This window comes from Equus asinus, chromosome 21, assembly GCF_041296235.1.
Source record: "Equus asinus isolate D_3611 breed Donkey chromosome 21, EquAss-T2T_v2, whole genome shotgun sequence".
Classification (NCBI taxonomy): Eukaryota; Metazoa; Chordata; class Mammalia; order Perissodactyla; family Equidae; genus Equus; species Equus asinus.
In genome coordinates this window covers 45389869-45416889 of record NC_091810.1, presented here as the reverse complement: position 1 = coordinate 45416889, position 27021 = coordinate 45389869, and the positions used below count along the sequence as shown (strand labels likewise).

General features: G+C 48.1%; 1 protein-coding gene across 1 annotated transcript in view; it reads left to right on the top strand.

The window, feature by feature from the left end:
* The first annotated feature begins 1156 nt into the window (after positions 1-1156).
* CACNA2D3 (calcium voltage-gated channel auxiliary subunit alpha2delta 3) overlaps positions 1157-27021 on the top strand; it is an 824272-nt gene continuing 798407 nt past the window's right edge. The window contains exons 1-2 of the mRNA XM_044754812.2: positions 1157-1426; positions 2119-2200. Coding sequence (XP_044610747.1) covers positions 1305-1426; positions 2119-2200 — 204 coding nt within the window. The 5' untranslated portion in view covers positions 1157-1304. The remainder of the gene's footprint in view (positions 1427-2118; positions 2201-27021) is intronic.

Below are 27021 nucleotides of genomic sequence, written 5' to 3'. Positions count from 1 at the left end.
GTCCCGGGGTGGGGGCGGCGGCGAGAGGGGGCGCGGGGAAGCTGGGGTGTCCGGGCGCTCTGGCGTTCCCCGACTTGCTCTCTCCTCGCCCCTTCGTCTGCGGGCAGCCCCAGGGCGCCTCCGCAGGCGCTCGGCGCACTCCGGCCCGGGCTGGGGTCCCGGCGGCAGCGGTGACCTCCCGGGCCTGAGGAATCTTTCATTCCAGAGACCAAGGGAATCCGTCAGTCAGGACGGACTTGGCGCCGCATTTGCTTGCCCTCACAGCCCTGCCATCTCGGCCACCGCCACGCGCCGCAGCCGCGCGGACCCCGGGCTTCAGCCGGCCAGAGCGCCCGCCGCTCGGCAGCCAGGCCCCGGGCAGGACGCGCTGCGGGCCGAAGCCGGAGCCCCGCGCTCGTGCGCCCGCGCCGCGGCCGCAGCGCCGCCCTGCGCGCCTTCCCCTGCCAGGCGCCGCGGCCGGACGAGCAGCTGCGGGTGGCCCCGCAGCAGTGCCCTGGCCGGAGTCTCCCGCGCCCCCGGCTCAGTCCCCGCCCGGCTCCGCCCGCGTGCCACCCGGCCGCGCCGCCAGCCCCGGCCCCTTCCGCAGACTTTTGCCTCCTACCCGCCCCTTCCCTCCGGAAAACTGCGCGGCGGGGGGCGAGGGTCGCCCCACCTCTAGGCTCGGCAGCACGCGACCCCGCCGCCTCCGAACCGGCGTGGCCCAGGGGCGGACTGGGCGAGCCGCGCGGCTCAGAGCTGCACCGGCGAAGTGCGGGCGCCGCGCCGGGTCCTCGGCCTCCCGCCTGCGCCCCCGCCTCCATCCCCGCTCGGGTCGCCAGGCCGGGGGACGGCCCCGGGCCAATGCAAGAGTCGCGCCCGCGGCGGCGGACTGCGGAGTTGTAAAGAACTCGGCGGCCGCAGTGGGCCGGGCGAGGCAGGGCGCGCTCCCCCGCGGCCAAGGACACTGGAGTTTGCGAGTCCCCGCCCGCGCAGCGCCTCCCGCCCTCCCGCCGCGGCCCGCCGGACTCCCCGGGGCCGCCGAGGCGGGGCTGGGCGGCCGCCGCGGCGAGAGGCGCGGCTCCCTCCCTCCTCCTCCTCCCCCGCCTGCCTCCCTCTCCACCTCTCCTCCCTCCCTCCTCCTCTCCGCCCTCCTCTCCCCCGCCCCCCCGCTCCTTTTTCTGCTCCCCAAGTGAGCCGGGCGCGCGAGAGCAGGCGGGCGGCGCGGAGCAGGCAGCCCAGCGCGCTTGCCCACCGCCCGCTCCGCGCAGCTCCCGCGGCCGCTCCGCTCGCCGCCGCCGCTGCCGCCGCGTCGGAGGGAGCCCAGAATGGCCGGGCCGGGCTCGCCGCGCCGCGCGTCCCGGGGGGCCTCGGCGCTCCTCGCCGCCGCGCTTCTCTACGCCGCGCTGGGGGACGTGGTGCGCTCGGAGCAGCAGATCCCGCTCTCCGTGTAAGTGCCGGGTCCTGCGCCGCCCGGGGAGGGGACCTCGCCGCCCGCGACCCACCCTGCCCAAGTTTGGGCGCCTGCAGGTGCGGCTGGGCAGGACCTGCTGCGGGCGACAGCCTCGCCTCTCGCACCTGCCTTCCAGGACCAGATAGGGCGGCGAGGCTGGGGTGGGATCCTCTTGCCCCCTCCCTCGGGTTGCTGAGTGAGACCTGGAGAGGCTCACCTCAAGTGACAGGACCAACTTTGAAGCCTGTTTACCGAATCCAACTTCCATGGGCCGTTTATTTACCCCCCTGTTTGCTATGTTGCTCTTTCTCACTTCTTTTTGGGGAGGGGGTGGGTGGGTGGATTTCTTCGGGGTGGGTGGGAGGATTTCTTCCGGCTAGTATTTGCCAGGTGATGCCCAGTGTGGGTGGTCAAGTTCTGAAGCAATTATTCAAATAAGACCCAGTGATCGTTTTAGAGAGCCCGGGAGACTTTGCGCATTCTGAACTCTGTGATTCCCCTCGGGCCCCCTCCCGCGCCGCGCTCTGCAGTTTGGTGCTGACAGTTTCTACTAAGGCGCTTTTTCTGTCTCTTTTTTTCTTTAATGTTATATCGCCCGGCTTCTTCACTACAGCCCCATGTGTGCGTGTGCGTGCGTGTTGACTCTGACACGGGTGTTACATTTGCTCCTGTGCCCTTTCTCCCTGCAGGGTGAAGCTCTGGGCCTCGGCTTTTGGTGGGGAGATAAAATCCATTGCTGCTAAGTACTCCGGCTCCCAGCTTCTGCAAAAGGTAAGGTTTCTGTGGTGGCAGGAAGCGATGATTTTTCCAGCACAGAAAATGGAGGCAGATTTAGTTTTCCAAACAAACGTGAGCCCCCAGCAGCATCAGTTATCAGAGGTGTCTCTGATCCCCCGGTTTCTTGGTAATGCACTGTGCAGTGACTTCTCCCTACCAACCGGTTATTTTTAGATGACACTTGATTCTAAACACAAAGGAAAGCAGGATACTCACTCGCACTGTCCTGGCTGGGGCTCGGAAACTGAGCGTTTTTGCATGGCTCTGCTCTCAGTGTCGGTACTGCTGTTTCAGTGTGCGAGCAGATGCTCCTCTGGCCAAAAAAATGCTAACTTCATCCAAGGGGCAGAATCGGTGCCTATTTTATGATGTCTTTCACCTCGCCTGCGTTGGAGGCTGGGTTCAGTGTATCACAGAAAGATGCTGCACTATTGTTTGTCATCCCTGCAGTTGTACAATCCCATTATTCCCCAATCATCTAGACCCAGGGCTGGGATGCATTACATCATTACAGATAAGGAGAATGAATGTGGTTATCTTTCCACTCAGCTGCACTGCCGGGTAATAACCTATGAGAGTAGTCCACAAACTTAAGAAAATGGTCTGCGTCCATATAATTCTGGAGAGTAATGAGAATGGAGAATTGATTATTAGGTTTTATCAGAAGCTGCATCAATTTTAATTCAAACAGGCAACATTATGCTTAAAATTACATTGTGAGATATATGGTTCTCTGCCCTCCCCTCCAAGAAATAACGAAAAAAAAAAATGGACTGGGGAGGAGCGATTAGAGGGTTTAAAAGAATTTCAAGTTAGCAAATCAACAGGATTAATCCAAATAATCTCTCAAAGACAGAAAATAAAATTGGCCTTTAGGGGATAATTTTCTGAAAATGGGTACAAACAGCTTAAATTAAGTTAACTTTTAAGCATTTTTAAATGTGCTTTTTGGGCCAATGTAACATATGTGTTATGCATGCTGCCTGGTAACCAACTACGTATTTTATTTATGGCATTCCGCTTCAGAGAGTAGCATTTTTGGGACATTATATGAAACAGTTTGTCACATGAAATCCAAATATCGTAATAAAGCATCAGCTCACAATGGAACGACAGAAGTGATTCTGGCTTAAAAATTGCCAATAGTTACTTTCTTTGAAACTGTGGAAAGATTGTTTGTTCAGCTCCATTATTTGGGGAAGGAGTTCATTGAATTATAGGCAGTTGACAAAAACTTGAGGCTATGATGTGCCTTTATGGAAGATGATAAGTTACATTCCTGTGACCCACCTCCCAGTTTATAGGAATTGCCTCTTTTGCTAGTCGTCTTTTAATCTGGGCCAATCTGTACCCTCTACTTTGGCATTTTGCCCACATGTCAGATGTTTTATGTGAAGAATTCTGGACTATCGCATTGCCTGTGTATTTTCCTTATGCTTTTAAAGAAGAGAACGTTTTGTATAACTTTAAAGAGATATTTCTCATCTGCATGTTGTAGTTTAGTTGTAGCAATTCTGAAAGAATCCTTTCCGAGCCTGTGAATGTTTTTTTGATTGTGCTTATGTGTCTTTTATCTCATATTTTGTAGGAGCACATGAAGTATGTTTTTTCCTTCTCTGTGAAGTTAACACACACACACACTGCACAAAACCCCATCAACCATATTATTGGCTACTCTATAATAGCAAATTGGAAACAGCTAAAATGCTTCTCTTACCTTCTCATCAGCATCCTTTCTGATATTGAATTCACAAGCCTAGCTTTGCTTTTGTCGTGTTTGCAGCTTGACAATTGTGTAATTATTTCCAGCTGTTTATGGCTTTGTTGTCATTTCTTGCTGTTGCCTGGCATTTTGTAATCTGATGCAAGGGGAAGGTGAGGTGTTGCTTGGCATTAGGTTCCAGGGTGGGTATCTGCTGTCGCACTTGTATCGCAGTCATCTGCCATGGAGTCCTGAGATACCCAGGGCTTTGGCTTGCTAGGCAAGGACTTCCATGAATGATGGGCAGGGCTTGTTAGCTTGGGGAGCATTTTTGCAGGTATTTTTTGGCCATTGTGGTCCATGGGCCCCAAATGTGACTATATTTTAAAAATGAGCGAAGAACATTGATTTAGAGAGTTCAGAATATGAGTGAGAAAATATCTGAGGGGCTCAGAGTGTGGGAGGCATGGCATCATTTGGAGAAGCAAGGAGACAGTTGGCTTTCTCTTGCATATTTTCCAGTTTCTGGCTATTTGCATGAAGAATTACTCCTCTAAGTCAACACTGTACGCATCCTTCCATCACATCACTGCATCCTCAACAATTAGGATACTCTCAAAATGAGTTAGAAAACTTGGTTGGAAAATGCATTAACGTTTCATAATAGGCTGTAATTACACTTTTAAGGCATAGACACTTAAACTTGATTTTCAGTTAAGTAAGGTATGCTGTATACCACCGTATAATTTTATGTATTCTGTGTAGTTTCTCTAATTGACATTTCATGTTGTGAATCAGTGTTGTATGCTCATTTTTAGAATGGGAGTTTAGTGATTTTTGCACTAAGGCAAAAACTTTACAGAGTAGTTATTGTGACTATAAAGTTAAATAATAATTGGCCATCTGTTTTAAGGTGTTTGGAGACTGGGAAAACTGCCATTTTGGTAACAGCTTTTCATTAGGTAATGTAATTTGAGGTAGCAGTATTATCAGTGACTTCATCAAGGTAAATACAAATATTTAACCATGTACCTTATTGCCATGGCTTCAGAAAGGAGAATATTCCATCAGTTCTTTCTGTGTTTAATACCATGGCTTTCACTACTTCAGCTTACAATAATGTACTAGGTATTCACTGCCAGACTTTCCCTAGTTTTTGTTCTTTTTGTCTTTGCTGAACACAGGAATGGCAACCTATTAGTTGCTTATTAAGAGGATATTTTTTATTTCCTAAGATGCAGTAAACCATGTTTTAGCAAAGTTGTGTGTTTCTGTACAGAGTGGGAGAACACGGGACTTGTTTGTCGGAGTCCAAGCTGATCTGGAGAGGTTTGACAGTTGTTATGGAACAGCGGCCCTGAGCGGAAGTGCGGGTGTGCGGTGGTGTGCCTGTGTGCCGCCCTCCTTAGCTGGCAGATACTGCTGGGATTTCGATTCACTTTAACTTTTAATTAACTCTCCTATTTGACATATTCATGCAAGTATTCAGCTGCTTCTATCTGGCTTCATTTTCCCCCAAGAATGAGCTTTGTTTGGGTTCTTTTAGGGAGGCATGGTTTCATTACCTCTCTCTTTGGGATTCAGCAAGAGGCATTCGAGTAGGTCTGGTAACCTAGGCTGTTAAACTCGTGGGCTCCACACCCCTAAGACTCACAATCAGAGGTATTAAACTGGTGTGACTCTCATTGCATCCTTCTTAGAGAGAATTTGGTGGGAGCTGGGTTTTTCGTTCGCTTTAGTCCTGCCTTCAGGAAATACATGTTTGTGGGAATGAAGGGTTCCAGCTATGTTTTCCAGAATTGTGATGATAAATACACAGCGGAAATACAGGTAATGTGTGTCTCTGTTATTAATGCTAGAAAAGAATTGACATTTACCCTGGACCTCTCACGCAGCACTTACTAAATGTGCACTTCTTGGAATGCACAATCAGGTTTTGCGTTATCAACTATTTATTGAGAGGGCGGCTTTCATACATAAACTTGATATCTGTTTCCACAGGACAGAGTCAGCAAAGTAAAAGGTTCGTTCTTTAAGCCATTTTGATAATTATGACTTTTCATCAACGTGGAAATCGATGATGGACTTTTAAATAATTAAAGAGGAGTATTCACTTATCAGAAATTGGGTAGCAGTGCTGCCTCTAGGAAGCCTGACACTCTACAGATTGCTTTTAGAAGGATGCGCTACTTCGCTGAACATTTTTGTTGAATAAACACAGTTACTTGTCATTCTGCAAGATTAATGCATTCAACCTATGCTGCCGTTGCTTTAATTCACAGCACCACTTCAATTACTGGACTTCTCCCCAGCAGATTATTTTTAAAAGTCTTGAAATCTCAGCAATGACAGTTTTCAATCTTTCAGGGCAGTTTATTGGTCTCATTAGCTCAATCACCAGGACATCAGCAGCGCAGGGTAAACCAGTTAGAATTCAGTTCCTGCCTCTTACCCATGCATGTATCCAATCGCATTTGTAAACTCATGCATTTTCACTTGCCAGCCAGATGAAGTTCTTTTTGTATGGCTTTGCTAAGTTTTTGTCTGAACCTCTTGCTCATTTCTTTTTCTTTCCTTCTTTTTCTTTTCTTCCCTTTTATATTTTATCTTATTTGTTCTAACACCAGTGTGCTTTTAGGCAAACACACAGCTACCAAACCATCTAATAGTTATGAAATCTGTCGGGCATGGGCAAGCACAATTAATGTTTCCAGGTTGTGGTGAAGACATAGCCATGTATTAGGATGAACAGAAGTAAAAGAAATGTGACACCGTGACCCCAAGCACCTGTGGTCCTGCCGGTGTTTTGTTGCCCTGCAGGTTGAAGCTCGTATTCATGGAGGTGCAAGTTTGGGATTCCCTTTTCAGCCTTTGATTGATCCTCACTTGGTGTTTAGTGCTCCCACTTAAATGTTGATCAATAAACGATCACCAAATGACTTGGGGTGTTGGGCATACTTAAAGAAGTGTACATTCTCACAAGGATCCTTTGTTTCAGGTCTGTCATTAATCCAGATTCATCGTCACAGATGCCAACAAATGGGCTTTTTCTTTATTCAAGTACACGTCCTCTGTCAGAAGTGAGTGGCATTTATTTCGGGGCTCCTCCATCTTTTGCAGTCACAGTGCTTGTTGAAACAGCCTCCCGATTTGAGACCCCTAGCATCGTCTAAACAGAGACGTTGAGCAGATTGTGTGTTCCCTGGGACGCTGTGATTAGACTTAGAGGTTTGCTATGGCTAAGACGGAGAAAAAAATTAAATAGGTGTTCTAAATGCCAGTCTATGAATTAGTATATGAGATTTTCCCCCCTTCTCATGTAATTTTTATACAAGAGAACAATGGCCTGTGCTGTCTCTGGAGTGACCGCAATGATGCTTTTGTGTATCATTCAATGAGAGGAACATTTCCTAATGTCGGGTGTCTGGCAACACTGACAGAATCTTCATCAACCCTCTCTGGTCCATTAAACCAAAGTTAGCTTCCCCTTCAAGGGAAGAAAATGATGTAGAGGAAGAGAAGGGTGCTTGGTTTCCCATGGTTTCCCTGAGTGTTTAGTGATCAGCAGACTGGTTGTTCCGGAACGTAAAGCCAGGCTCAGAGATGCTGCTACCATACAGTGGCTCCGCTGGGCCACCTGCACCCTTGGCAGATTAGGCATCTGCATAGCTGATGTGTTTTAGGGGGTTTCTACATGCGTAGCTAGCACGTCTGCTTTTCAAAAGAAAGTTATTTTACAAATACTGCTTTGAAAAGGGTCCACTATATTTTCAATAAATGGTAAACATTTCAATTTCCATTTGTTTTGAACAACACTCATTGCGTGCCCATTCTAAGGCTGTTTAAATAAGGCATTAAATTTATAAGGTGTATTAAATATATATATTGTATAGCTTTCTGGTTACCTCAAATCAAGATTATGAAAATAACTCAGAAGTCAAACTAATAATGGGCATTTCAAGGCCTTATTGGAAAGGAGAGCATTATCTCTTGACAAGGAATAGATGGCTATTTCTTTGTACACTTCAGAGTGTTTATCTTGGCACCCGATATTGGAAAACAGTACCCTCCCAAGGTTAAAAGAGCAGTTATCCATGTAAATGATCTGGACAGGCAAGCTGGGCAGGGCCATAAGTGGCTGTGGGTTCGCAGAAGAGACCTCTGGTTATCCGTTTTAGGTGAAGCAACTGCCAGTCGATATTCGGGGCTTGCACATGTCATTATCATTATACTTACTAAGTTTGTATGTGTGTGCGTATGCCAATAAAAATGGATGCTGCTTGTCACAGAATGTGCCAGATGCTGCCTGCTGAAGGGAAAGACTGTTCTTGTCCTCTGGGCTGCTAGAGAGAGTGGCTTGAGGGAGCTAGAAAAGAACTGAATGACCCAGTCTACCGGGCATAGGTTTGTCCAGCATCTGAGATTTTGTAGGCAGCTGGAAGCTGAGGATCTCCTGAGAACAGGACCAGCTACATAATTTGCAGGGCCCAGTGTGAAGGGAAAATCTGGGACCCTTGTTAAAAAATTATGAAGAATGTCAAGATGATGACAGCAAAGCCTTAAAGCAAGCACAAGGTCCATTGGGCCCAGGCAGAGCACCCCTAAGGACGGGCCGTCCTCAATGTGGCTTTCTCTTTTCCCTGCTGGGTAGCTTGTCCTCCAAGCCTAGTTTAACGTTGTTCCAAGCTGCAGTCAGGCTAGGGGGCTTCCTTTGCCCATCTTTGTTCATAGCAATAAGTCGAGAGCTTGGAGCATTTTCAGAGATGCATGTCTTTGCAGTTGCAGTGTCGTTAAAGGAGACGTCACTGCCCTAGGAGCATTGGCATCTGTCTTCTTATCTTTTCTCTTTGCATTTGCTGAGAGGCCTTGGGCAGATCGCTTACTCTGATGGTAAGAACAGGTAGCAGTCACTCTGCAGTTCCTGCGTTCCGGGTACTATGATAAGTACTTTATACGTGTCTGTCATCCCATTAAATCCTCCCATCAACCTAGTGAGGCGGGGACTACCAGTCGCCCCATTTCGCAGATTTAGAAGCTGGGGCTTACAGAAGTTAAGCAGTCTCCCCAAGGTGACAGAGCTGGGCTTCCAGTCTGCACACCTGGCCATGATGCTATCTTCCCTTTGTGACCTTTTTCGACCTCAGTTCCTGTTTGAAAAACATGTGACTAAGACCTGCATTTCTCTACCTGACAGGTGTTTGGGAGGATTTAGTGAGATAACATCTGGGAAATTACTTCAGAAACAATTAAGGCCAGGGATAACAGCTGAGAGGACATGGTTTGGAGTCCGATGGACTTGGCTTCGAGTCCCAGATCTGCCGTATCCTAGCTGGGTCACCTTGTCGTTTCACATTTCTGAACCTGTACCCTCAAATGTGAGAGGAGACCAGTGTCTGCTACCTTACGGGCTGTGGTAAGGATTAAATCAAATAAAATATGCAAAGCACCCAGCACCTTGCCTGGCACACAAAAGCTTCCTGCCAGCGAGTTGCTGAGGTCATGACTGTATGATGCAATGACAGGCTCTGCAGACAGCCTTCATTGAGCAGCTGTGGGGTCTGGCTCCACACAGGCAGGTGGGGTGAGTGAATGAGCAAGTGCCTGAATGGGGAGTGAGTGCTGGGTGCTGGCGTGTAGGAAGTGATCCCCTCGGCACCTGACAGGGAGGAGCTCATGGAACCAAGTACGTCAGAGCAGAGGAGGTGGCAGGGGACACAGCCTCTGCCCAGAAGTTCACTCTTCTCCATGAGGTCAGCTCCCTTCTCCCTGAGGGTCAAGGAGATGCCCAGAGGAACACTTACCTGGGGTCTTCTGGTTACCTCCTCCCTGGTTCGGCCTGCCGCATAGGTGATGGCTCAGGCTGAGGAAAGACTGCGTCTGCCCCACTGTCCAGAGTGAGGCCCTTGCACTGCAGGAGAGCCCAGCACACCCAGAAATTTGCCCTGCTGTAAGAGCACAGCCCAAAGCCAGCCGTGGATGTGCATTAATCCAAATGCCCTCTTGGACAGCATTCCAGCATTTCCTCCTGTGAGAATTCTTCCTGCCTGCCATACCTTGGAGGGCTCTAGACTTCTCCCAATGGCTTCCTGGGGTTGCAGTGCTGGAGGCCAGCTGGGAGACAAGGCACCTTACTGGGCAGGGTGGTCTTTCCTCCAGTTGGGGAGGAAGGTGTAGCAATGCGTGGGGACCGCTGTCTGGCACCAAGTCTCAGGAGGTGCTGAAGGGCATCCCGTGTTCCTTGGCTCTTCCTGCTGGCCCTGCCTGCCTCCTCTTCAGAGCTTCCTTGGCATGTTCTGTTGTTGTGTTTTGGCCTTTGAGCATCTGCAGTCCTCTGCTGATCTCCTTAAAGATGTTGAGTTAGTGACACTTGCCACTCCTCTTTGTGTAAACATAGGTGGCAATACTTTGACGTCATGGGGTGGGGGAGATGCTATTGTAGTTGCATAATTTTTAAAAACTGTGTGTAAAGCCATTATAATCAGCACTGAAAGTCAGTAACAAGTCAGTAATGAGAGTAAACGTGCAAAAGCTTTGGTGGTTCTGCTTGGGCCAAATAGTTCAGAAACATGCCCAAGAACCATTTGTGCTGGGAATGTTAAAGAACTACAGAGTCTGAGTGGACTGGTGGCTTCTCGAAATCCACCAAGGTCATAAGCAGCTCAGGTAAACAGACTGTTGATCGGGACTGGAAAGGAAGGAAATGGACCTTTTTTGAGGTGTATTTAGTATGAGCCAAGCATTCTTTGTACTAAAGTAGATAGCATAAAGCATCTGATGTGGTCCTTAGTTCCACTCGGAGGCCACCCATGTTATCTACCGCTCACGGGTGGAGCTTGCAGCCCAGGGAAGTGGAGCAGCTTGCCATGTGATGGGACTGGGAATCACACTGGGGTTTGCTTTGCGCCCCCCCCAACCCCCCCCCCCCCCCCGCCCCCCAAGCCTTTGACTTTTCTCTCCAGCACATGCCGCCTGTGTGGGCTGATCCCACCTGAGTATGGGCTTCAGTTGGGTCTGTGGGACCACAGCAGGGTGAGAAGGGCCAGTGCCCTCTCTGCTTTCTTTCCCCCAGACCTCAGGTGGGATCAAGACGTGTGCTCTTTGACCTCAAAGACAGCTTTGTGGGTGTTGCACCCCCACGAGGCTAGGAAGGACTCTGTGGGCTTGTGCCCGTGGTGGGACAAGAACGAACACTTCCTGAGGGAGAGCGGGCAGGGTTGACTGGTGGGGTCCTGGCTGGCAGGGGGGAGGTGGTAGTGTCGGGCACCTTAAAACTCTTCTCAGCTTAGAAGGGCGAGCTGCTAAGAAGAGAACAACCTTGTGCAGACAGACTCGGCAAAACCAGGGAACATTTCCCCTCGCGTTTTCCCCAAAAAGTCAAGGCTGCTCTTCATCTGTTTGCTCAGGTCCCTGAGTAAGGTGAGTGTGTGCATCCTGAACTGGATGAGTTGACATGTTTTCCTGAGACTTTTGTGTTTTGCATTAACGTGGAATGAAAGGTGTAATTGGCCTCAGAATTCCCCCAAGTCTAGATCCGCCCGTGCTGTGAACTTGACCCTGCCTTTCCTTCTCAATTTCTTGATGGCTGCTAACTCTTGGCTCCCAGGAGGAAACCAAGTGTCTTGTTTTAGAAGAAGCTAGATTTCTATTACAGCCAGCCATGCACAGCTGAAAAGGGATTTTAAAAAGAACATGGACTTTGGACTTGAATTCCGCCTGCCAGTCACTGGGTTTACCTCCCTGGGCCTTGGTTTGCTCATCGACAAAATAGAACTAATAATACAAGCTCCGGTGCCCTAGGGCTTTGGGGAGGATTCAGTGATACAACACAGACGAAGTAGTTTAGAACAGTATGTGACACATGGGAAGCCTTGGTTCTCTGGCTTATGCTCTCATTTATAGAGTCCTACTTCATTATTAATGAAGAGTAAGAGGGACTCCTGGAATTTGTCACTTTGATCCCGTGATGAGCTCATAAAATTAAGGCAGTGTATGTCACACATATTTAATGTGTCGGGGACACAATGGCAAACAAAAGCATTCATGATGTCCCCAAGGAGGTGGATTCTTTTTTCTTTTTTGCTTTCTTTCCCCAATTCTCCTTATCCTGCCCCTTGTTCAGTAAAGGTAGGCAGCTGTGGGACTCAGGTTTGTTCTTGCTATAACATTGTACTGTAATTTTCAAAGCAAGGTGAGAGTCAGAAACACCGGGCAGGTGTGTGGTTCTTTGTACCTGTGCCATCCGTAATGCCTTTTCCATTGTGCTTTGTGGAGGCGTGGCAGAGGCAGAAAAATATTATAAAAAGAACAATAGGGGTGGGAGGCAATAAATCCATTGGCGGTAGGTAGTCTTTGGCCACGAGTCATAACATACAGCTTTACTCTTAGCTTCCTACCAGTTTCCATTATCAGTGAAATTGCTATTAACACAATATGATCGCATAATGTACAAACAGCTCAATGGGCATTGGCTTTGCCCAACTGACATAAGTGATAGTCGTTTGGCTTCTGAGATGGTGATGCTGAAGTTTGAATGTGCTTTCTTCTTGGTTTTCTCCTAGGCCCCTGTCAGAATGCTGTGCTTTTGCACATTGGTGCAGAGGGCACACTTTCAGGGAATCACTTTGGACATAAAGGGTGTGTGTGTACTTGCATGTATGCGTCTCTGTGCGTTAATATGCATGGGCTGTTTCCCTTTGTTCATAAAAGCTGGTAACTACTCGAAAATCCCAGGGTGTGTGGCCAAGTTCAAGTATTTCCGAACATCGGGAGTCATCTGGTCACCCTGAAATAAGATGAAATCCTCTCGGGAAAGGGCTCACTAATCTTTTGAAAAAAGCCAACGATACGCATTTCCCAGAACAAGAATTTCAGAATTACAGATCCATAGCTGGATTTTCTGCTTACCCAGCAAGGTTTTCAGTTTTTTGCATGAAACAAATGCCCTATGAATGATAGGAAAAATATATAGACTTAGAAAGAAGTCAGAGGATTGTTGATTTTTAAAAATCTAGTTCTAAGAGAGGCAGTTGGTTTTGGGAAGGCAGGACCGTGTAGCCGTGAGGGTCTGGATCTGAGTCAGGCTAATCCGAGTTTGAATCTGATGCTATTGCTGGCTAGTCATATGACCCTGTTAGTTGCTGAACCTCAGTGTTCTTATCTGTCAAATGGGCACAATGGGACCAGCTTCTAGTGTGGAGTTGAGAGGTCCATATGAGAAGATGCACACAGGATGCTTAGCAAAAAGTGGCTCATAGGAAGTGTTTAGAAAAGGTGGGCTGTTGTTGTTACTGTTATTCCAGAGGAGCTGCTCCACCTAACAGGGCGTGTTGGCTGCCCTAAAGACAGCAGTTTGTCCACTTGGGGGAGAGTTAATATGAGGTCATCCAGAGGCCTTATTTGGAGACCTCCACTAAAACTGCCCACCACTGAGCCCCATAAAAGTTTCTTAGGAAATAATCATAATACCGAGGCAGGTACTTTATTTGTATTTTGTGCTATGTGCTTTATTTCAATTATGTCATTTAATTCCTCACAACTATTCCTGAGGTTGGTTTTATCATCGTCTCCATTTTAGAGATGCAGAAACTGAGACAGAGAATGTAACTTTGCCTAGGGCTACGCAACTCCACGTGGCAAAGGCGGGCTTGGAGCCTGGGTCGTGTGAGTCCTGTTCAGGTGCCTGGGCAGGGGTGGGGTCCAAGGAAGGCAAGTGCTTATTTCCCAGGACTAGCTTTTTTCCTGTGCTTTGGTCTCAGCTTGGTGTTGGCTCATCAGGCGGATTGTTGGAAACTTCTTCCTTGCCCTTAATCCTTTCCTCAGTGGACTTCTGAGTCTTGTTTGGGTGCATTGTCATTTGCTGTCATAGTACAGAATTAAGAAGGGCAAGAGCTGGACTGAGGGGAGCCCGGTAAGGCCTCTGGCTTTTTATAGTTCTCCCTTTTATTAGAATAAAATGATGCTGCTTGTCTTTTGATTTCCTCTGAGGGTGTCAGCCCTCCCCTCATTAGATCTGACTCTTAGGAAGCCTTTCTGAGGATCTCAGTGAACTTGGTTACATTTCTCTTTGTGTGTTTCCTGTTACAGTAATGGATGGTCGTGTGGAAGAGCCGGCTTGAGCTCTGGGACCTTAAGACAAGACAGGTCTGGCTTTGAGATCCACCTTGGCCCTTCTTAGCTTCACTCCTAGGCCTCGGGTCCCGTTTCTGTAAAATGGGGTCATGGCGAGGATTAGCTGTGTCGGCATGTAGCAGTCTTAGCTCAGAAGTGGAAATCTGGGAAGGGCCCAGTAAATTGTAGCTGCTTGGTTTTTATCTCCATTTTTTGTCTCTCTGTCCTGGATGTTTGTTGCTGCTTATTTTTTTCCTCTGGGAAGCCACAGTTCTGTTTTTCTGCATGATTGACTGCTGGCTTGAAGGCCACAGTCCTTGGACCCACTGGGGTCAGTTTTATTTTGCATGGAATGAGTCTGGCAGATCTGTCTGTGCCCCTGGCAGGTCTGGGGATGTGTGATATCCTGAGGACCCCTTATCTCTTTCTGTGGGGGGTGCCAAGAAGGAGGCAGGTAAGCTAGACCTTAAATTCCCCGAGGGCAGGCTTGCTTTTTCTGATGGGAGAGGGTCCCCCTTTGGCACTTAGCACAGAGCTGTCTTTGGGGTGGGCTTCAGGGGCTGTTTGTGGACTGCATGAATGTACAGATAAACAAAGGAAGGGAGAGCCATGCTGAGCCTTTTCCTGGTGCTCACATGCTGGTGATGGGAATAAGAATGCTATTGAGCACAGGCCAAGAACTGGGTCCTTCATATCCCTTTCCCCATTTACTCTCCAATGCTGGGTTTTATGAGCCCACAAAAGTCAGGGGCTGCCTCCCAGCCACGGCAGTCCAGCTCTGAGCCCTGCAGGCAGGTCGCTCGCCCACAACCCCCTTGGTGCCAGAAAGGGCTGCCAGACATCTGAGCCAGCTAGTCTTCACTTCTCCTAGCCTGCGACCCTCTCCTACCTTCTGGGGAGCATCCCAGCCCATCTCAGTCAGCACCCTGAAAACACGGCTGAGTCTCCCCAGAAACCTCCTAGCTGGGCTCAGGGGTCCCCACACCTCCGCAGCGCCAAGCTGAGCAGCTGCCACGGAGCACCGCAGTGCTGGGCGGGAGCACCGCAGTGCCGCGCGGGTGCACGAGGAGCACCAAGCGAGACTGATGGGGCCGCCGCAGCCGCCACCATCAACCTGGGGGAGGCAACTCGGCAAAGGCAATTAGGAAGCTGCTGCAGCTAATTCTGTGAAGCGCTCGAACGCCACATTCCCAGTGACATTAGGGAGAAATGTGAATTTTAATTTCTATCCCTTTCACCTTCACGTAGGGTCATTACCTGGCCTTGTCTGAGGCCCTGCCGGCGTCAAGATGATGCACGGTGTTTGCGGAGCATGATTTCACCTTCTCAGAGCAGCTTCCTCTTATTTTGTGTTTGTTTGTGTATTTGTACATCGTTGGGACTGGGTTTCTCAGTCTGTGCGTTGCAGGCAATCGGCAGCTGCTTCTCCGTCCGTTGCACGTACCTGCAGCATCCACAGGGCCGCGCTACCCATGCCTGGACGCCATCCTGGCTGCACCCTACTCAGCTGTTTCCGGCACCTCCACATAGGAGGAAACCTGTGAGAACCCGTAAAGTGAGTTTGGGTTATTTCTATTTGCATTTGGGTCCTGCAGGTGCAATTGTCCGCTCTCTCCCCCGGCCTGGCCCGTGGATGTGCTGAAAGCCTGCACCAGGCACGTTCCCTCTGAGCTGAGGCAGAGCAGCTGGTGGAGTAGTAGGCATTAAATTATATGGCTTTAATAGGGAGCAGTTTTGCCAAAAGATATTTAGCTCCAGCCCCCACATCCCCCAGTATCAGGCCCCACAGAGTATTGCATTTTGAGGCTTTTGGAGGAATTTCACATCCAGGTCTTCCTTGGGACGTTAATCTGTGGAGGCCGTGAGGCTTCTTGGATGATTTTTGCTCTGTGGAGTACCCAGTGTCATCACACCCAGAATTTGCCATGTGGCTCCACAGTGACCGGAATCTGATGCCCGCCTTCTCCCTACCTGCTGAGCCTGACTACTCACTCAGCAGGGAATGAGAGGGGCTCTGAGCTGGGCAGATCTTGGGAGCCAGCCCCTCCAGCTGTGGGTGCCTTGGTGGCCCTGGTGGCATGCCCCAGGTGTCACAGTGAATCAGGAATGGGCCAGGCCTGGAGCAGTGGCATTTTAACTCTCAGCCTCTGGCTCATGCATTGATCAGGGCGTTGAGGCCACAGAGGGAAGGAAAGCTCCACATCCCACAGTGGGTTTCTTGGAAGACAGCAAGAGGCAGCCTCTAGCCCCATGTCCCTCTGCTGCCTGCCCCATGCCTTTCAGAGCTGCCCTGCTGGGCTCCACAGGAAACCTGCTCTGCTTGTCATGCAAAAGGGCATGTTTCCAGCCCTTCCTGGGATGAAATCACATTTAAGCCTGAATTTCACCTAGAGAAAACGTTCCGTCAATGTATCTCTTTTTAACAGCCAAAATATTTTGTCCCAATGTGTCATTGGGGAACATTCCCGTTATTAACACAATCTGCATAAGTGAAGCAAGTAGGAGACAACGATTCAGTCAAGCGTATATTCACTATTGATAAACCCATCTGGAAACCTGAGGCCTCAACCTTCTCCTTTCCTCAGTAGAGGTTCAGAGGACCAAATGCTTCATTTTGGGTAGAATATCATGGTTTGGGAAAATCTTTAGCTGTCTTAACAGACTTACAACAACACATTTGCTTTTGACCAAATGTTGGAAATGTTTTCTTTTTTCTTTCCCTCACTCCCCTCCTTCCTGCTTCAACAGACACCCATTGAATGCTGAATGAGGTGTGTAGAGCGGTGTTGGGTGCCACAATCCCTTTGCCGCTGTGGCCACCTTTCACATCCTCATCCTCACCCTGAATGCTTCAGTGACAGCACACTGCTCACATTCCCTGAACACATCAGGCTGTGTCACGCCTCTGTGCCTGAGTCCGTGCCATTCCCACCATCTACACTGCCGACCCTGTTGCCCTTGTCTGGCTGCTGAGCCCTGACTTTAGAGGATGTCAGACTTTAGCATGCAGAAACAGCACCTGAGGCGCTTGTTAAAACGCGAGATTCCAGAGTCCCTCCTCAAGAGATTCAGACTCAGTAAGCTTGGCCCAGAACCCAGGAATCTGCATGCTGATAAACGTTTTAGGTAATTCTGATGTTGGTGGTCCAGGGACCATGCTTTAGAAATGCTGTTTATATCCCACCTCTGGGAAGGCTTCTGGCTTCCCCTAAAAAGACTAAGTCATTCCTTTTCTTTCCCACTGGGAGGAAATGTGCGTATCTTCCCACCATGGTTTGCTTAAGTATGTGTGTGTGTGAAGTCTGCGCTGTTCTGGGCCAGAAGCTACGGCTGTGCCTGCTCGGCCCCTGAACCCAGCCTGAAGCTGGCACTGGGTGCAGCATTTCTCAGTGTGCATGGCATGAATGGAGTTTTTCTCTGCAATAGAAATGGGGGCTTTGGAACAAGTCAGGCATTTTATCTTTTAAGTCAGAAGGTACCCAGGAGCACTTCTGATTGTTGAAGCAGTTTATTTAGAAATGACTGAGCAGAGTTGAAGTGGCCATTCTCCAATTTGTAAGATGGAGAGAAATTTGTTGACCTGTCACCGATGGCTTTTCTTCTTACCAAATAGGTTACCAGGACCTGTGGTTACTAGCCGTTTAACAGAAAATTGTTTGGTGAACATCAATAGGAAAGACACCATCTGCTTCCTATAAAAGGCTGCTCCTAATCTCCTTGGTACAAGAATTGCTCCCTTAGGGGCCTGTTGGGCACACAACCACATTTTTTCTGAGTCAGCGGCTTTTAAACTTTTTTGACCATGGCCCACAGTAAGAAATACATGGTTCGATGCAACCCATTGCATGCAGCTTCACATGTGAAGCGTGAGTGTCACGAAACATTATTTAGCCTTATTCTCTGCAGTGCAAGCCGGTCTGTTGTATTCGAGTGGACTCTGTTCTGCTCTATTCTTTTCTATCCTATTCCACTCAACTTTCTTCTATTCTATTTATTTTAGAAGGCTGGCTGTGACCAATAAATTGATTTTGCAACCTAATAAATACGTGAAGAAAAAAACAGTGCCCCAAATGTTACTAGGGTAAATTATAGGCTAGTTCACTTTCATTCTGGGAGATATGTCATTGCTCTTTGAGACTAAAGTTGTGTTTTCCCCAATAATAATGGTAGGTGGTGAAAGATAACGTTTATCAAGCAGTCACAATGCTAAACTCTCTGTATAAATTTTATTTCACCCTCACAACAGTCCCATGAGATAGGTACTCTGTTAGTCCCATTTTCTAGACGAGGACACTTAGGTTCAGGGAGGTGAGGTGACTTACTCAAAGTTACATAGCTAATAAGTGGTGACTGTGGTTCTTGAACCCAGGGCTGTTTGACCATGACACCTGTACCCTTCCTGTGTTTGCATTGCCTCTTCCTGTGGCGGACAGCTGCCTTAGTTGTTTCCCAGCTTACCATTGGGCTGCTATTTGGGAAGCCCAGTGAGAGGCATTATGGTGGTGGCATGACAGGGAGCACTGGGGAGGAAGTGTGAGAGAGAGGATGGAGAGTGGAAGAGGGAAGTTTGGGGAGCACAGGTGCACAGCAGTCTTCAAAACACCTGATGTTTTACTGAGCACTTACAGAATTTCCAGAGTTTTTGCATCTATGTTATCTTGGCCTCCTCCTCTTAGAGGATCCATGGTATCTAGTATTTGTTGTTATACCTGCTGGGCAATTATTTGTTTTCTCATCTCCTTCTCTGACCAGGGGTCAGCTTTCTGAGACCACAAATGATGCCTTGTCTTTCTGAGCAAGTCTAAGACCTGACCCAAGGAGATGCTTCATGATTGTTTGGTGAATGAGCGAGTGCACGAAGAGGTCCTTTAATTTAATCTTCGCAACTAGCCCATGAGTAGTATTCCATCCTTGTATTGCATTTGAGGAAACTGGGCCCAAGATCACAAAGCTAGTGATGAAAAAGCCAGGGGGAAGACCACCCCCCCAGGTACAAATGTGACTATTATGTTTGTATTTGTTTGTTTTTTGAAGATTAATTTGGTTATCCCACCTTCTTCCAAGAATTTATCTTCCTACCATCTGGATCTGAGTTTTCTGAGCTTGCTCTCCTTTGTTTTTTGGTTGTTTGGGCGTGATGTGGCTGGACCAGAGGGCCACAGGGCTAGAGAGGGTAGGGCCCTGCCTGGGAGTCTGAGGTCCAAGTTCTAGCTCTGGCTCTGACGCTGCTGATCTCGTGGAGCTGAGGCAGCTCACTGCTTCTCCCTGGGCCTGTACTCCACAGAGCTCCAAGGTCCCTTACTGCTGAGACTCAGCTTAGTTTCCTCATTTACTAGTATGCTCTATCAGGAGATGGGTAGCACTCTTTCCATTTTGTGCCAGTGTCATTCCATCCTACCAACATCTGTTGCCCTGCCTGTGTCTGCACCAGGCTCATGATGGAGCAGAGGGAGGTATGGAGATGCTACTGGCCCTGCCTCAGGGTGCGTGGAATCTGGCAGGAACAGCGACTCACACCAGTGCAAACTCTGTAGAAGACAAGGCAGACTTAGCCAAATGGCCAAGAGAAGACAGAGTGGCATCACTGTTGGAGGAGGCAGAAATGACATCCCATCTTGGTAAATTCTCCTCTCCATTTTTGCTAATGTTATTTCCCAGGAGTCTTTTTGCCACAGACTTGTTCTTAGAGTTGTATAGGGGAATGGAGTCATCTTTGAATGTAAAGGGCAAAAATAAAAGGGACTGAAATATTTGACATATGATGAAGTTCTGTGATATTTTAGACAGTGAGTAAATTGGTATTTATATAACCTGGTATACTCATTTCCCCTGATCCACTCTCCCTTGAATTTTGAATTAATAACACTTCTGACTAAAGACGTTAATTGCTTTAAACTGCCAAAAAAAAAAAAAAGCCAGCATTCATTCAACAAGTGTGCTGTGTTCTTTTCTGGCTGGATCCAGGAAAGAAGAGCTGAAGTCTCTTGGAGGAGGGAAGGCTGAGATGTCACCTGAGCAGCTCAGGAAAGGGGACTTGCACATCCCAGGAATACCACCTGCTTGGGCTGCGGTAGAGCTGAGGGCTAAGTTCATGGCACCAGAAATTGGCTGTGGGTTTGAATCCTGGATCCACCTGTAGATAGTATATGGCCTTGAGCAGCTACTTAGCTTCTTATTGCACGTTTTTCTCTTCTTTAAGTGATCCTTATCTCCCTGGACTGTTGTGAAGATTAAATTAGATCATGAATATAAAATTTAGCTCAATGTCTGGCAGTTGTAGGAATTCAGTGAATGGCAGCGACCATCACTTTAATTCTCACCATCTTTGAGTCATACACTCCCCCTCCAAGGTCAGTGGTATTGCTGCATTCCGAGGATGTTACCTCGCCAGAGCAAGACCGTTTGTGGGCTTGTTCGTTGCTCTATTTTTAGCTCCTGTAATAGTCTCTCTCAATAAATATTTGTGGAATAAATGAATGAATGAGTATGGGGAATGAATGAACTTTAGAGGCTGAGAAAACTAAGGCTCAGAGAGATCGGCCAGGTCATAAAAGACAGAACAGAGATTCACACTAGGTCTTCTCTCTCCTCAGCCATGACCATCAGCTAATGGGGGTTTATTGGCTCCTCTCTTTAATGTTACCTAAATTCTCAGAAGAAACGCCGTCTGTCCCCTGTGATCAGAAGGTGAAATGTGTGTGGGTGTGTGTGCACTTTCCGGGATGGCATCCCAAGAAGATGGGTAATATTGGATATAGCCTCATGGGTGTTCAGAAACTGATTATTTGGTCAGTTTTCTAGGGTGAAATAACAGACTGGTAACCCTTCTCTGTCTTAGAGAAAAGCTTCCTGAAAGCTCTGTGTTCTGAATTAACTGCAGAGTCCCACTAGGATGTTGAAATAGCTCATACCCATCAGGGCCCCATTCGAGGAGCTTTTGCTGGGGCTTGGTAACGGAAGGCTTTTCCCAGTGAGCTCCGTGTGTGTCACCTTTCTCTCGTGTATTGTAATGGTGTTTTAAACCTCGAAGTTCACCCCCAAAACCCCCCAGACTCCCATTGCAATCGACTATGAAGCTTCACTGTTTCTCGTCTTTCTCAGATCTGTTTTGTGAGCAAGACTGCAGGGTTAAGGGAGGAAGAGAAGGAGCGACAGAGGGGCTGAGGTGTGAAGAGAGGCACTTTCTGTTTCTTTTAAAAAAGTCCTTGAATTCAGCCCTTGAATAGTGCAGTATAAATTTGAGAGATGATGGCTATTAATACTTTGCTTCTCGTGTAGCAGCTTTTAAGCCGGGATGTCAAAATACATCAATAACAAGTTCTTTCTCCATTTCTCCATTTCATGTGTAGGGAAGAGGAGGAGAGCATCTCCAGAGAGAACATCGCTGCCTCAGACCAAGGCTGGTCCCTGTCAAGAGCATGAGAAAACACTCTGAATTTGATGATTTCTTTCCTTCATTCATCAATCATTCATTTATTCATTCATTCATCATTCAACAAGCATTTTGCATCTTGCTACTCTGTCCCAGGTGTTGTGCTTGCTTTGGAGGTATAAGGACAAACGAGATAATACATGGTTCATACCCTCATGGAGATTACAATCTAGTGCAGGAATCAGGCATTTCTGAAATAATTAGACTAATGCACACAGGTCTCCCTGTGGTACCATGAAGGAATACTGACAGCACGTGACCCAAGGACTTGCTCTGGTCTGGAGTCACAGGAGTCTTTGCTGAGGGAATGAGCTTCAGCTGAGACCTGAAGGATGGCGGGAATTAATATGACAGACAGTAGAAGGGACCCTGGATCCTTTTGCAATGTTTCCTCACCCGTCCTGGCCCAGCCTCACCACATGGCTAGGCCCACGCTTCAGCTCCTTGTCTGAGTTCTGGGTCCCAAAAACTCATCCCACACTTTCTTCTCGGCCTTTGCTTCTCTTGTTCCCACTGCCCTAAACTCCTGCCCTTGACCCTATAGCTGCCTGTTGAATTCTCAATCTTCATGGCCTACTTCTTTAATTCAGCAAACAGTTTTTGAGCCCCTGCTATGCCGGTGGCTCAGTGCTGGGCCCTGAGTTGTTACTGCCTTTGGGAAGCCTTTTCCCATCTCCGTCCTCTTTTGCCTTTTGTACCTCACTTGAGGTCATCAAAGTTGACTTTAGTTTCTAATTACTACTGCATCATCATTAGGCCCTTCCCTTCAGCTCCACAAGCTGTTTGAGGCCCTTCTGTCTTTCTCTTCTTTGTTTTCCTTGTGGCTTCCTAGGGCATGCCTTGTGATGTTGATGATGATCATACACTGATACTCACTGAACATTTACCACAAGCCAGACAGCATTTGAAACACCTAATACATGTTAACTTATTTAATCCTCACAACAAGCCTGCAAGCAAGCTACTCTGTCATTATCCATATTTAACCGATGAAGAAGCCGAGGCACAGAGAGTGTTAATTAACTTTCCCAAAGTCTCTTGGCTGGGAAGTGACGAGCCAGGATTCCAGCTCAGGCATTTTGACTCCAGTGTCTGTGTCTGTAACCACTGCACCATACTTTCTGCCTTGCATGGCCTGCATTTGTCGAGCTGTGCATGTGAAATAATTATGCTGGTTAATGACAAGTACAGTGTGTCCCTCTCCTGGAGTGTGCACAAGAACAGCAACCCTGAGTGATAAAGGAGTAATAGCTAGTGCTTGTTCTCCGCGTACCATGAGAGGCAGGGTCATGACTCGATTTCTGTACTCCAGAATTTGTTCCCATCACAAGAAGTAGGGGGCAAGGTTGACATGTGCATTGGTCATTCCGGCAGCACTGCTGGGCTCTGACCAGATTCTTTTTCCTTAGTTGCTTTTCTTCCCAGGATTGATGAAGTCCCTAGACTTGTCCAAGTTGTCGTGTAGGTGACTTCTCAGCAGAAATGCCCAGTTCATTATTACAGGTGCAGATTCTTTGTGCAACCACACAGACTTCAAAAGGTTCCAGAGACAAGACTTTCCTTTCACGGCAGTGTTCAAGCATAGCTGCTGGATGGCCCCCTGGGAAGAAACAGTAACTATGAGAAACTATAGCTTTTTAAGCTACAAAGTGTTGTCCATTTATTGCGGAAATTTTTGAAGATACAGATAAATAAAAGGCAAATAAAAACAACTGCTGTTCTGTCCTGATCACTGTTAATATTTTGGTGTATTTCTTCCAGTCTTTTTTCCTTTGAATATGGGTATGTGTATATGCATGTATGCATATTTACTTTACATAAATGAGATCATATCGTACCAACTATTTTATAATGGCAGGACATTTTAGAGTGGATTCAGGCAGAGTAGGGGCCACTTAAAATATTTCTTTTTCCTAAGAAAAATAAAATTCTTCCTTTTCTTTGAAAAATTGGAAAGTATGAAGTGATATAATAAGAAAAAAATTCTTCCTAATCTTATGATGCAAGAATAACCACAATATTGCAGCGTTTCTCTTGGGCTGCTTAAAATTGGAATTAGACTGTAGATATGAAGTTATTTTGGTTTTTCCCCCTAACTTTATGGCATGAGCATGTCCACTTATCATTTAGTATTCTTCAAAATGGTTTGTTTTCTGGCTACAAAACATTTCACTGTGTGGATGTGTAACTTACGTCACCTTCCCCCACTGTTGGACGCGAAGGTTGATGCCTGAGTTTTCCTGAGTGTAAACAATGCCCTGACGAACATCTTGTCTGTGTCTGTCGGCTCCATTCCTAATCTTCTACTCCTCAGAGCCATCCTTACAAGGGGAGTCACTGTGACAAAGGGTGTGAGCTTTGTTCGAGTTCTGTATTTTTGCTGCCATTTATGTGTGTGTGTGTGTTTGTGTGTGTGTGTAGCTGCACATGTGAGGGTCCTCATTTGCTCTCTTTGTTTCTTCTTTAGCATCCAGCTCTGTTCCATGGCTCAGGCTTGCCTGGGAGACCAGATAGCACTAGTTGGAGTAAATGACGTTTACTTTTCCTTACAATTGACATAGGGCTCAAAGCAAGGCTCTGGGGTCAGGCATACCTTGGTTCAGATCCTGGCTCTAGATGTGTGGACTTGAGCAAGTTATTCAACTTCCCTGAGTTTTAGTTTACTAAGAGAAAACTAATATCTGCTTATTGGAGTGATGATGAGGATTAACTGAAATAATGTATGTCAAGTGCTTAGCACAGAATCGAACACAGTAAGGGCTCAGTAATGGCAAATGTTACTTTTATCATTTTTACTATTTATTCCAATCCTCAGCCTTTAGGACTATAGGAATTGGATTCATTTTAAAAACTACTATTGTTCATATGAATAGAGCTTTAAAATATTCTAGACATCAGTTGTATGTTTGTTTCAGCTACTCTCTGTGTAGTTTAGAGTGAGGTCTTAGCGTACTGGGCATCACTTTAAATATCATTTAATAGGATCCCCAGAAGAGTTTAGGACTTTTATTGGCTCCTACCCTAAAAGACTGGCTTTGAAAAGATAGACCATGATCTGAGTGTTGGCTGGGGGATTGCAGGCTGCCTCCTTAATCTCCCAAATGCAGTTGTTTTAGCAGTCAAATAAATTAAGGGTAACAGTAATAATAGGAATTAACGACTAATTATAAAATGAGGTTCATAGCCAGTTATGTAGCGGTATCTAACCCCAGAGTAAATGGAGATATTTGCAGATGCGACTTGTGCTCTGTACAGTGTCAGGAGGCCGGGGGATGCATTCTGATAATGAAAGTGCTTGCTTATGTATGGACTTCTGCAGCCTGGATGCCAACCTAGAAGCTGTTTACTGCTAGCTTGAAAAACACGGGCTCTGGTCACTGTAAAGAATGGTGTATTTTCTTTCTGGGAAGTGTCTCCTTATCCATTTCATGTCACTAAAATGTGTAGGAAAGAAGAGGAACAATTCCAGGTGCTTTCTGAATGCTGGGTGGTCGTAAAAGCAGAACCTAGTTCTGCCACTGAATATCCCCGTGTCCCCGGGGCTCTCCAGGGAAGAGACTGACATAACAGAACAACAGAACATTGGTGGGAAGAGAGACTAGACTTCTCTGTGGGGCAGACAGGGTGAGGCTGGAGAACGTGGTGGTTGGTGCATGTTCCTGTTCTGTAGGCTCCCACGTGGCTGTCAGGAGAGGGAGAGTGGCTTGGTGTGGCCAGGTGATGAAAGTGTCCCTTCAGATGGTTCCTTTTCAAGAGTGAGCTCCATGCTCCACAGTGCCCTCCACGCATCCAGCAGGGCCCCAGGGAACAACCATGGAAGGTGGTGTCTGTCTTTAGACAAGTCACTGAATCTCTGAGCCTTGTTCCCTTTATCTCAAGAAATAAGATGCTGGTTGCACCTGCCTGAAAGGGGGTTGCTCTAAGGATGAGGTGACTTTCTGTAAGCTGTCCTGGGGTTGGGGGGCTGAGATCTCTGTTGTGGTCATCCATATCTGCAGCCCTGCTGTCCCCTAGGTACTTGTGTAGTCGCTTTGCCCTGTGGAGAGGTTTGGAGGTGGCCCCAGACACCTCAGAACATGCTCAGAGCCCTCGCCTTTTCTGCAGACTAGACCCAGCAGGACCCACTGTCCAGAGCACTTGGCTTGTTTTCACGCCGCTGCCATGGATCAAGCAGCAGAAGTCTGGAGAGCAGGAGCCGACCGTGCAGAGCCAGACTGAGCCCTTTCTTTGATTCCAGCCCTGTCCTCTCCAGGTGACTGGTGCCCTTTGCTGCTTGGATCAGCTTTTGACTAGTCTCTCTTCCCACTGATGTTCTGCCAATCTGTTATGTAAATCTCTTCTTTCTTCTCAAGGAAATCCAGCTGAGACAGTTTATAGCTTGGCCCGTGGACTATTCTTTTTTCCTGCTGAGGACAAGTGGAGGACCCCAGAGCCCTTTTGCAGCAGACATGAAGCTGGAGCCCCGCTTTCTCCACAGGGGAATTCTGATGAGGAGGGTTTGAGGAGGGCTGGCTGGAGTCTCCCCTCCCACTGTTGGCAGGGTCTGCTGCTTGCGTCCCCCGCTTGGAACCCCCCCAGCACCCTGCATTTCAGAGGGGGCAGCATTCTCCATCAGAGGTGACGTTTGTCGATGGAGTTTTCTCTGGGCAGGGCAGTGTGCTCCGAGCTGAACTTACATGGTTTAATTTAACCCTCCCCACGTCCCTCTGATGGTTGTGCTCCTGTTTTGACTGTCTTACAGATGGGGCAGCTGAGGCCTGAGCAGCCAGGTAACTTGCTCAAGGTCCCACAGTGGGTAGCAACTCTGGAGAGGTGGAGGCAAGAGGGTAACTTAGTTAGCTTGAACCTGGAGCGTGAGGAATTCGAGGGAGACACAGTAATTATGATAACAGCAGAGGATGTCTGGAGCCTGTAATTGCTCACTGCTGTGTAGAGGGACTCACTCTCTTCTCATTTAATCCTCCTGAGGACCCAGGGAGCAGCTGTGACAATCCCCGTCATACAGACCAGAAGCTCTGCTCAGGGAGGGCAGCTGGCCGGCCCGGGACGTGGGGAACCATGCACGGGGCAACTTTGTACTCAGATCTGTCCAACCCCAAAGGCTTAACTTCAACCCCTTGCTGTTCTGTGCTGTGTCTACACCCAAGATGTTTCCCTGACCTCAAGGGCTCCGGGCTCCCCCCTCTGGTAAATAGAGAGTAAATAAAGTCAAGTCTGATTCATCTCGCTGTGAAAAATAAGCCCACATCCCAGAGTACGTTTAGGAGAGAGTGTGGCAGAACTCAGCCTCCAGAAAGGCATGGGCCCAGTGGGAGGTGCAACCTCCAGGCCCACTGCCTCCCTGCTGGGGTAAGGGGGGCCTGCTCACTCCCCTGTAGGACGGGGGGCCGCAGGGTCGCAGCTCCGTGAGGTCTTGGTCATGGCATCTGGCTCTGGACCCCAGAACCTGCCCTGGAGCCTTGGGACATCACCCCTCAGAGGGCTCTTGAGCCTGGGTGCCCCAGCAGGGGAGGTGAGGGCTTCCTTGGGGTCTGTCACCTTCTTATCTTCCTCGGTCCCCACACCCACCTGCCC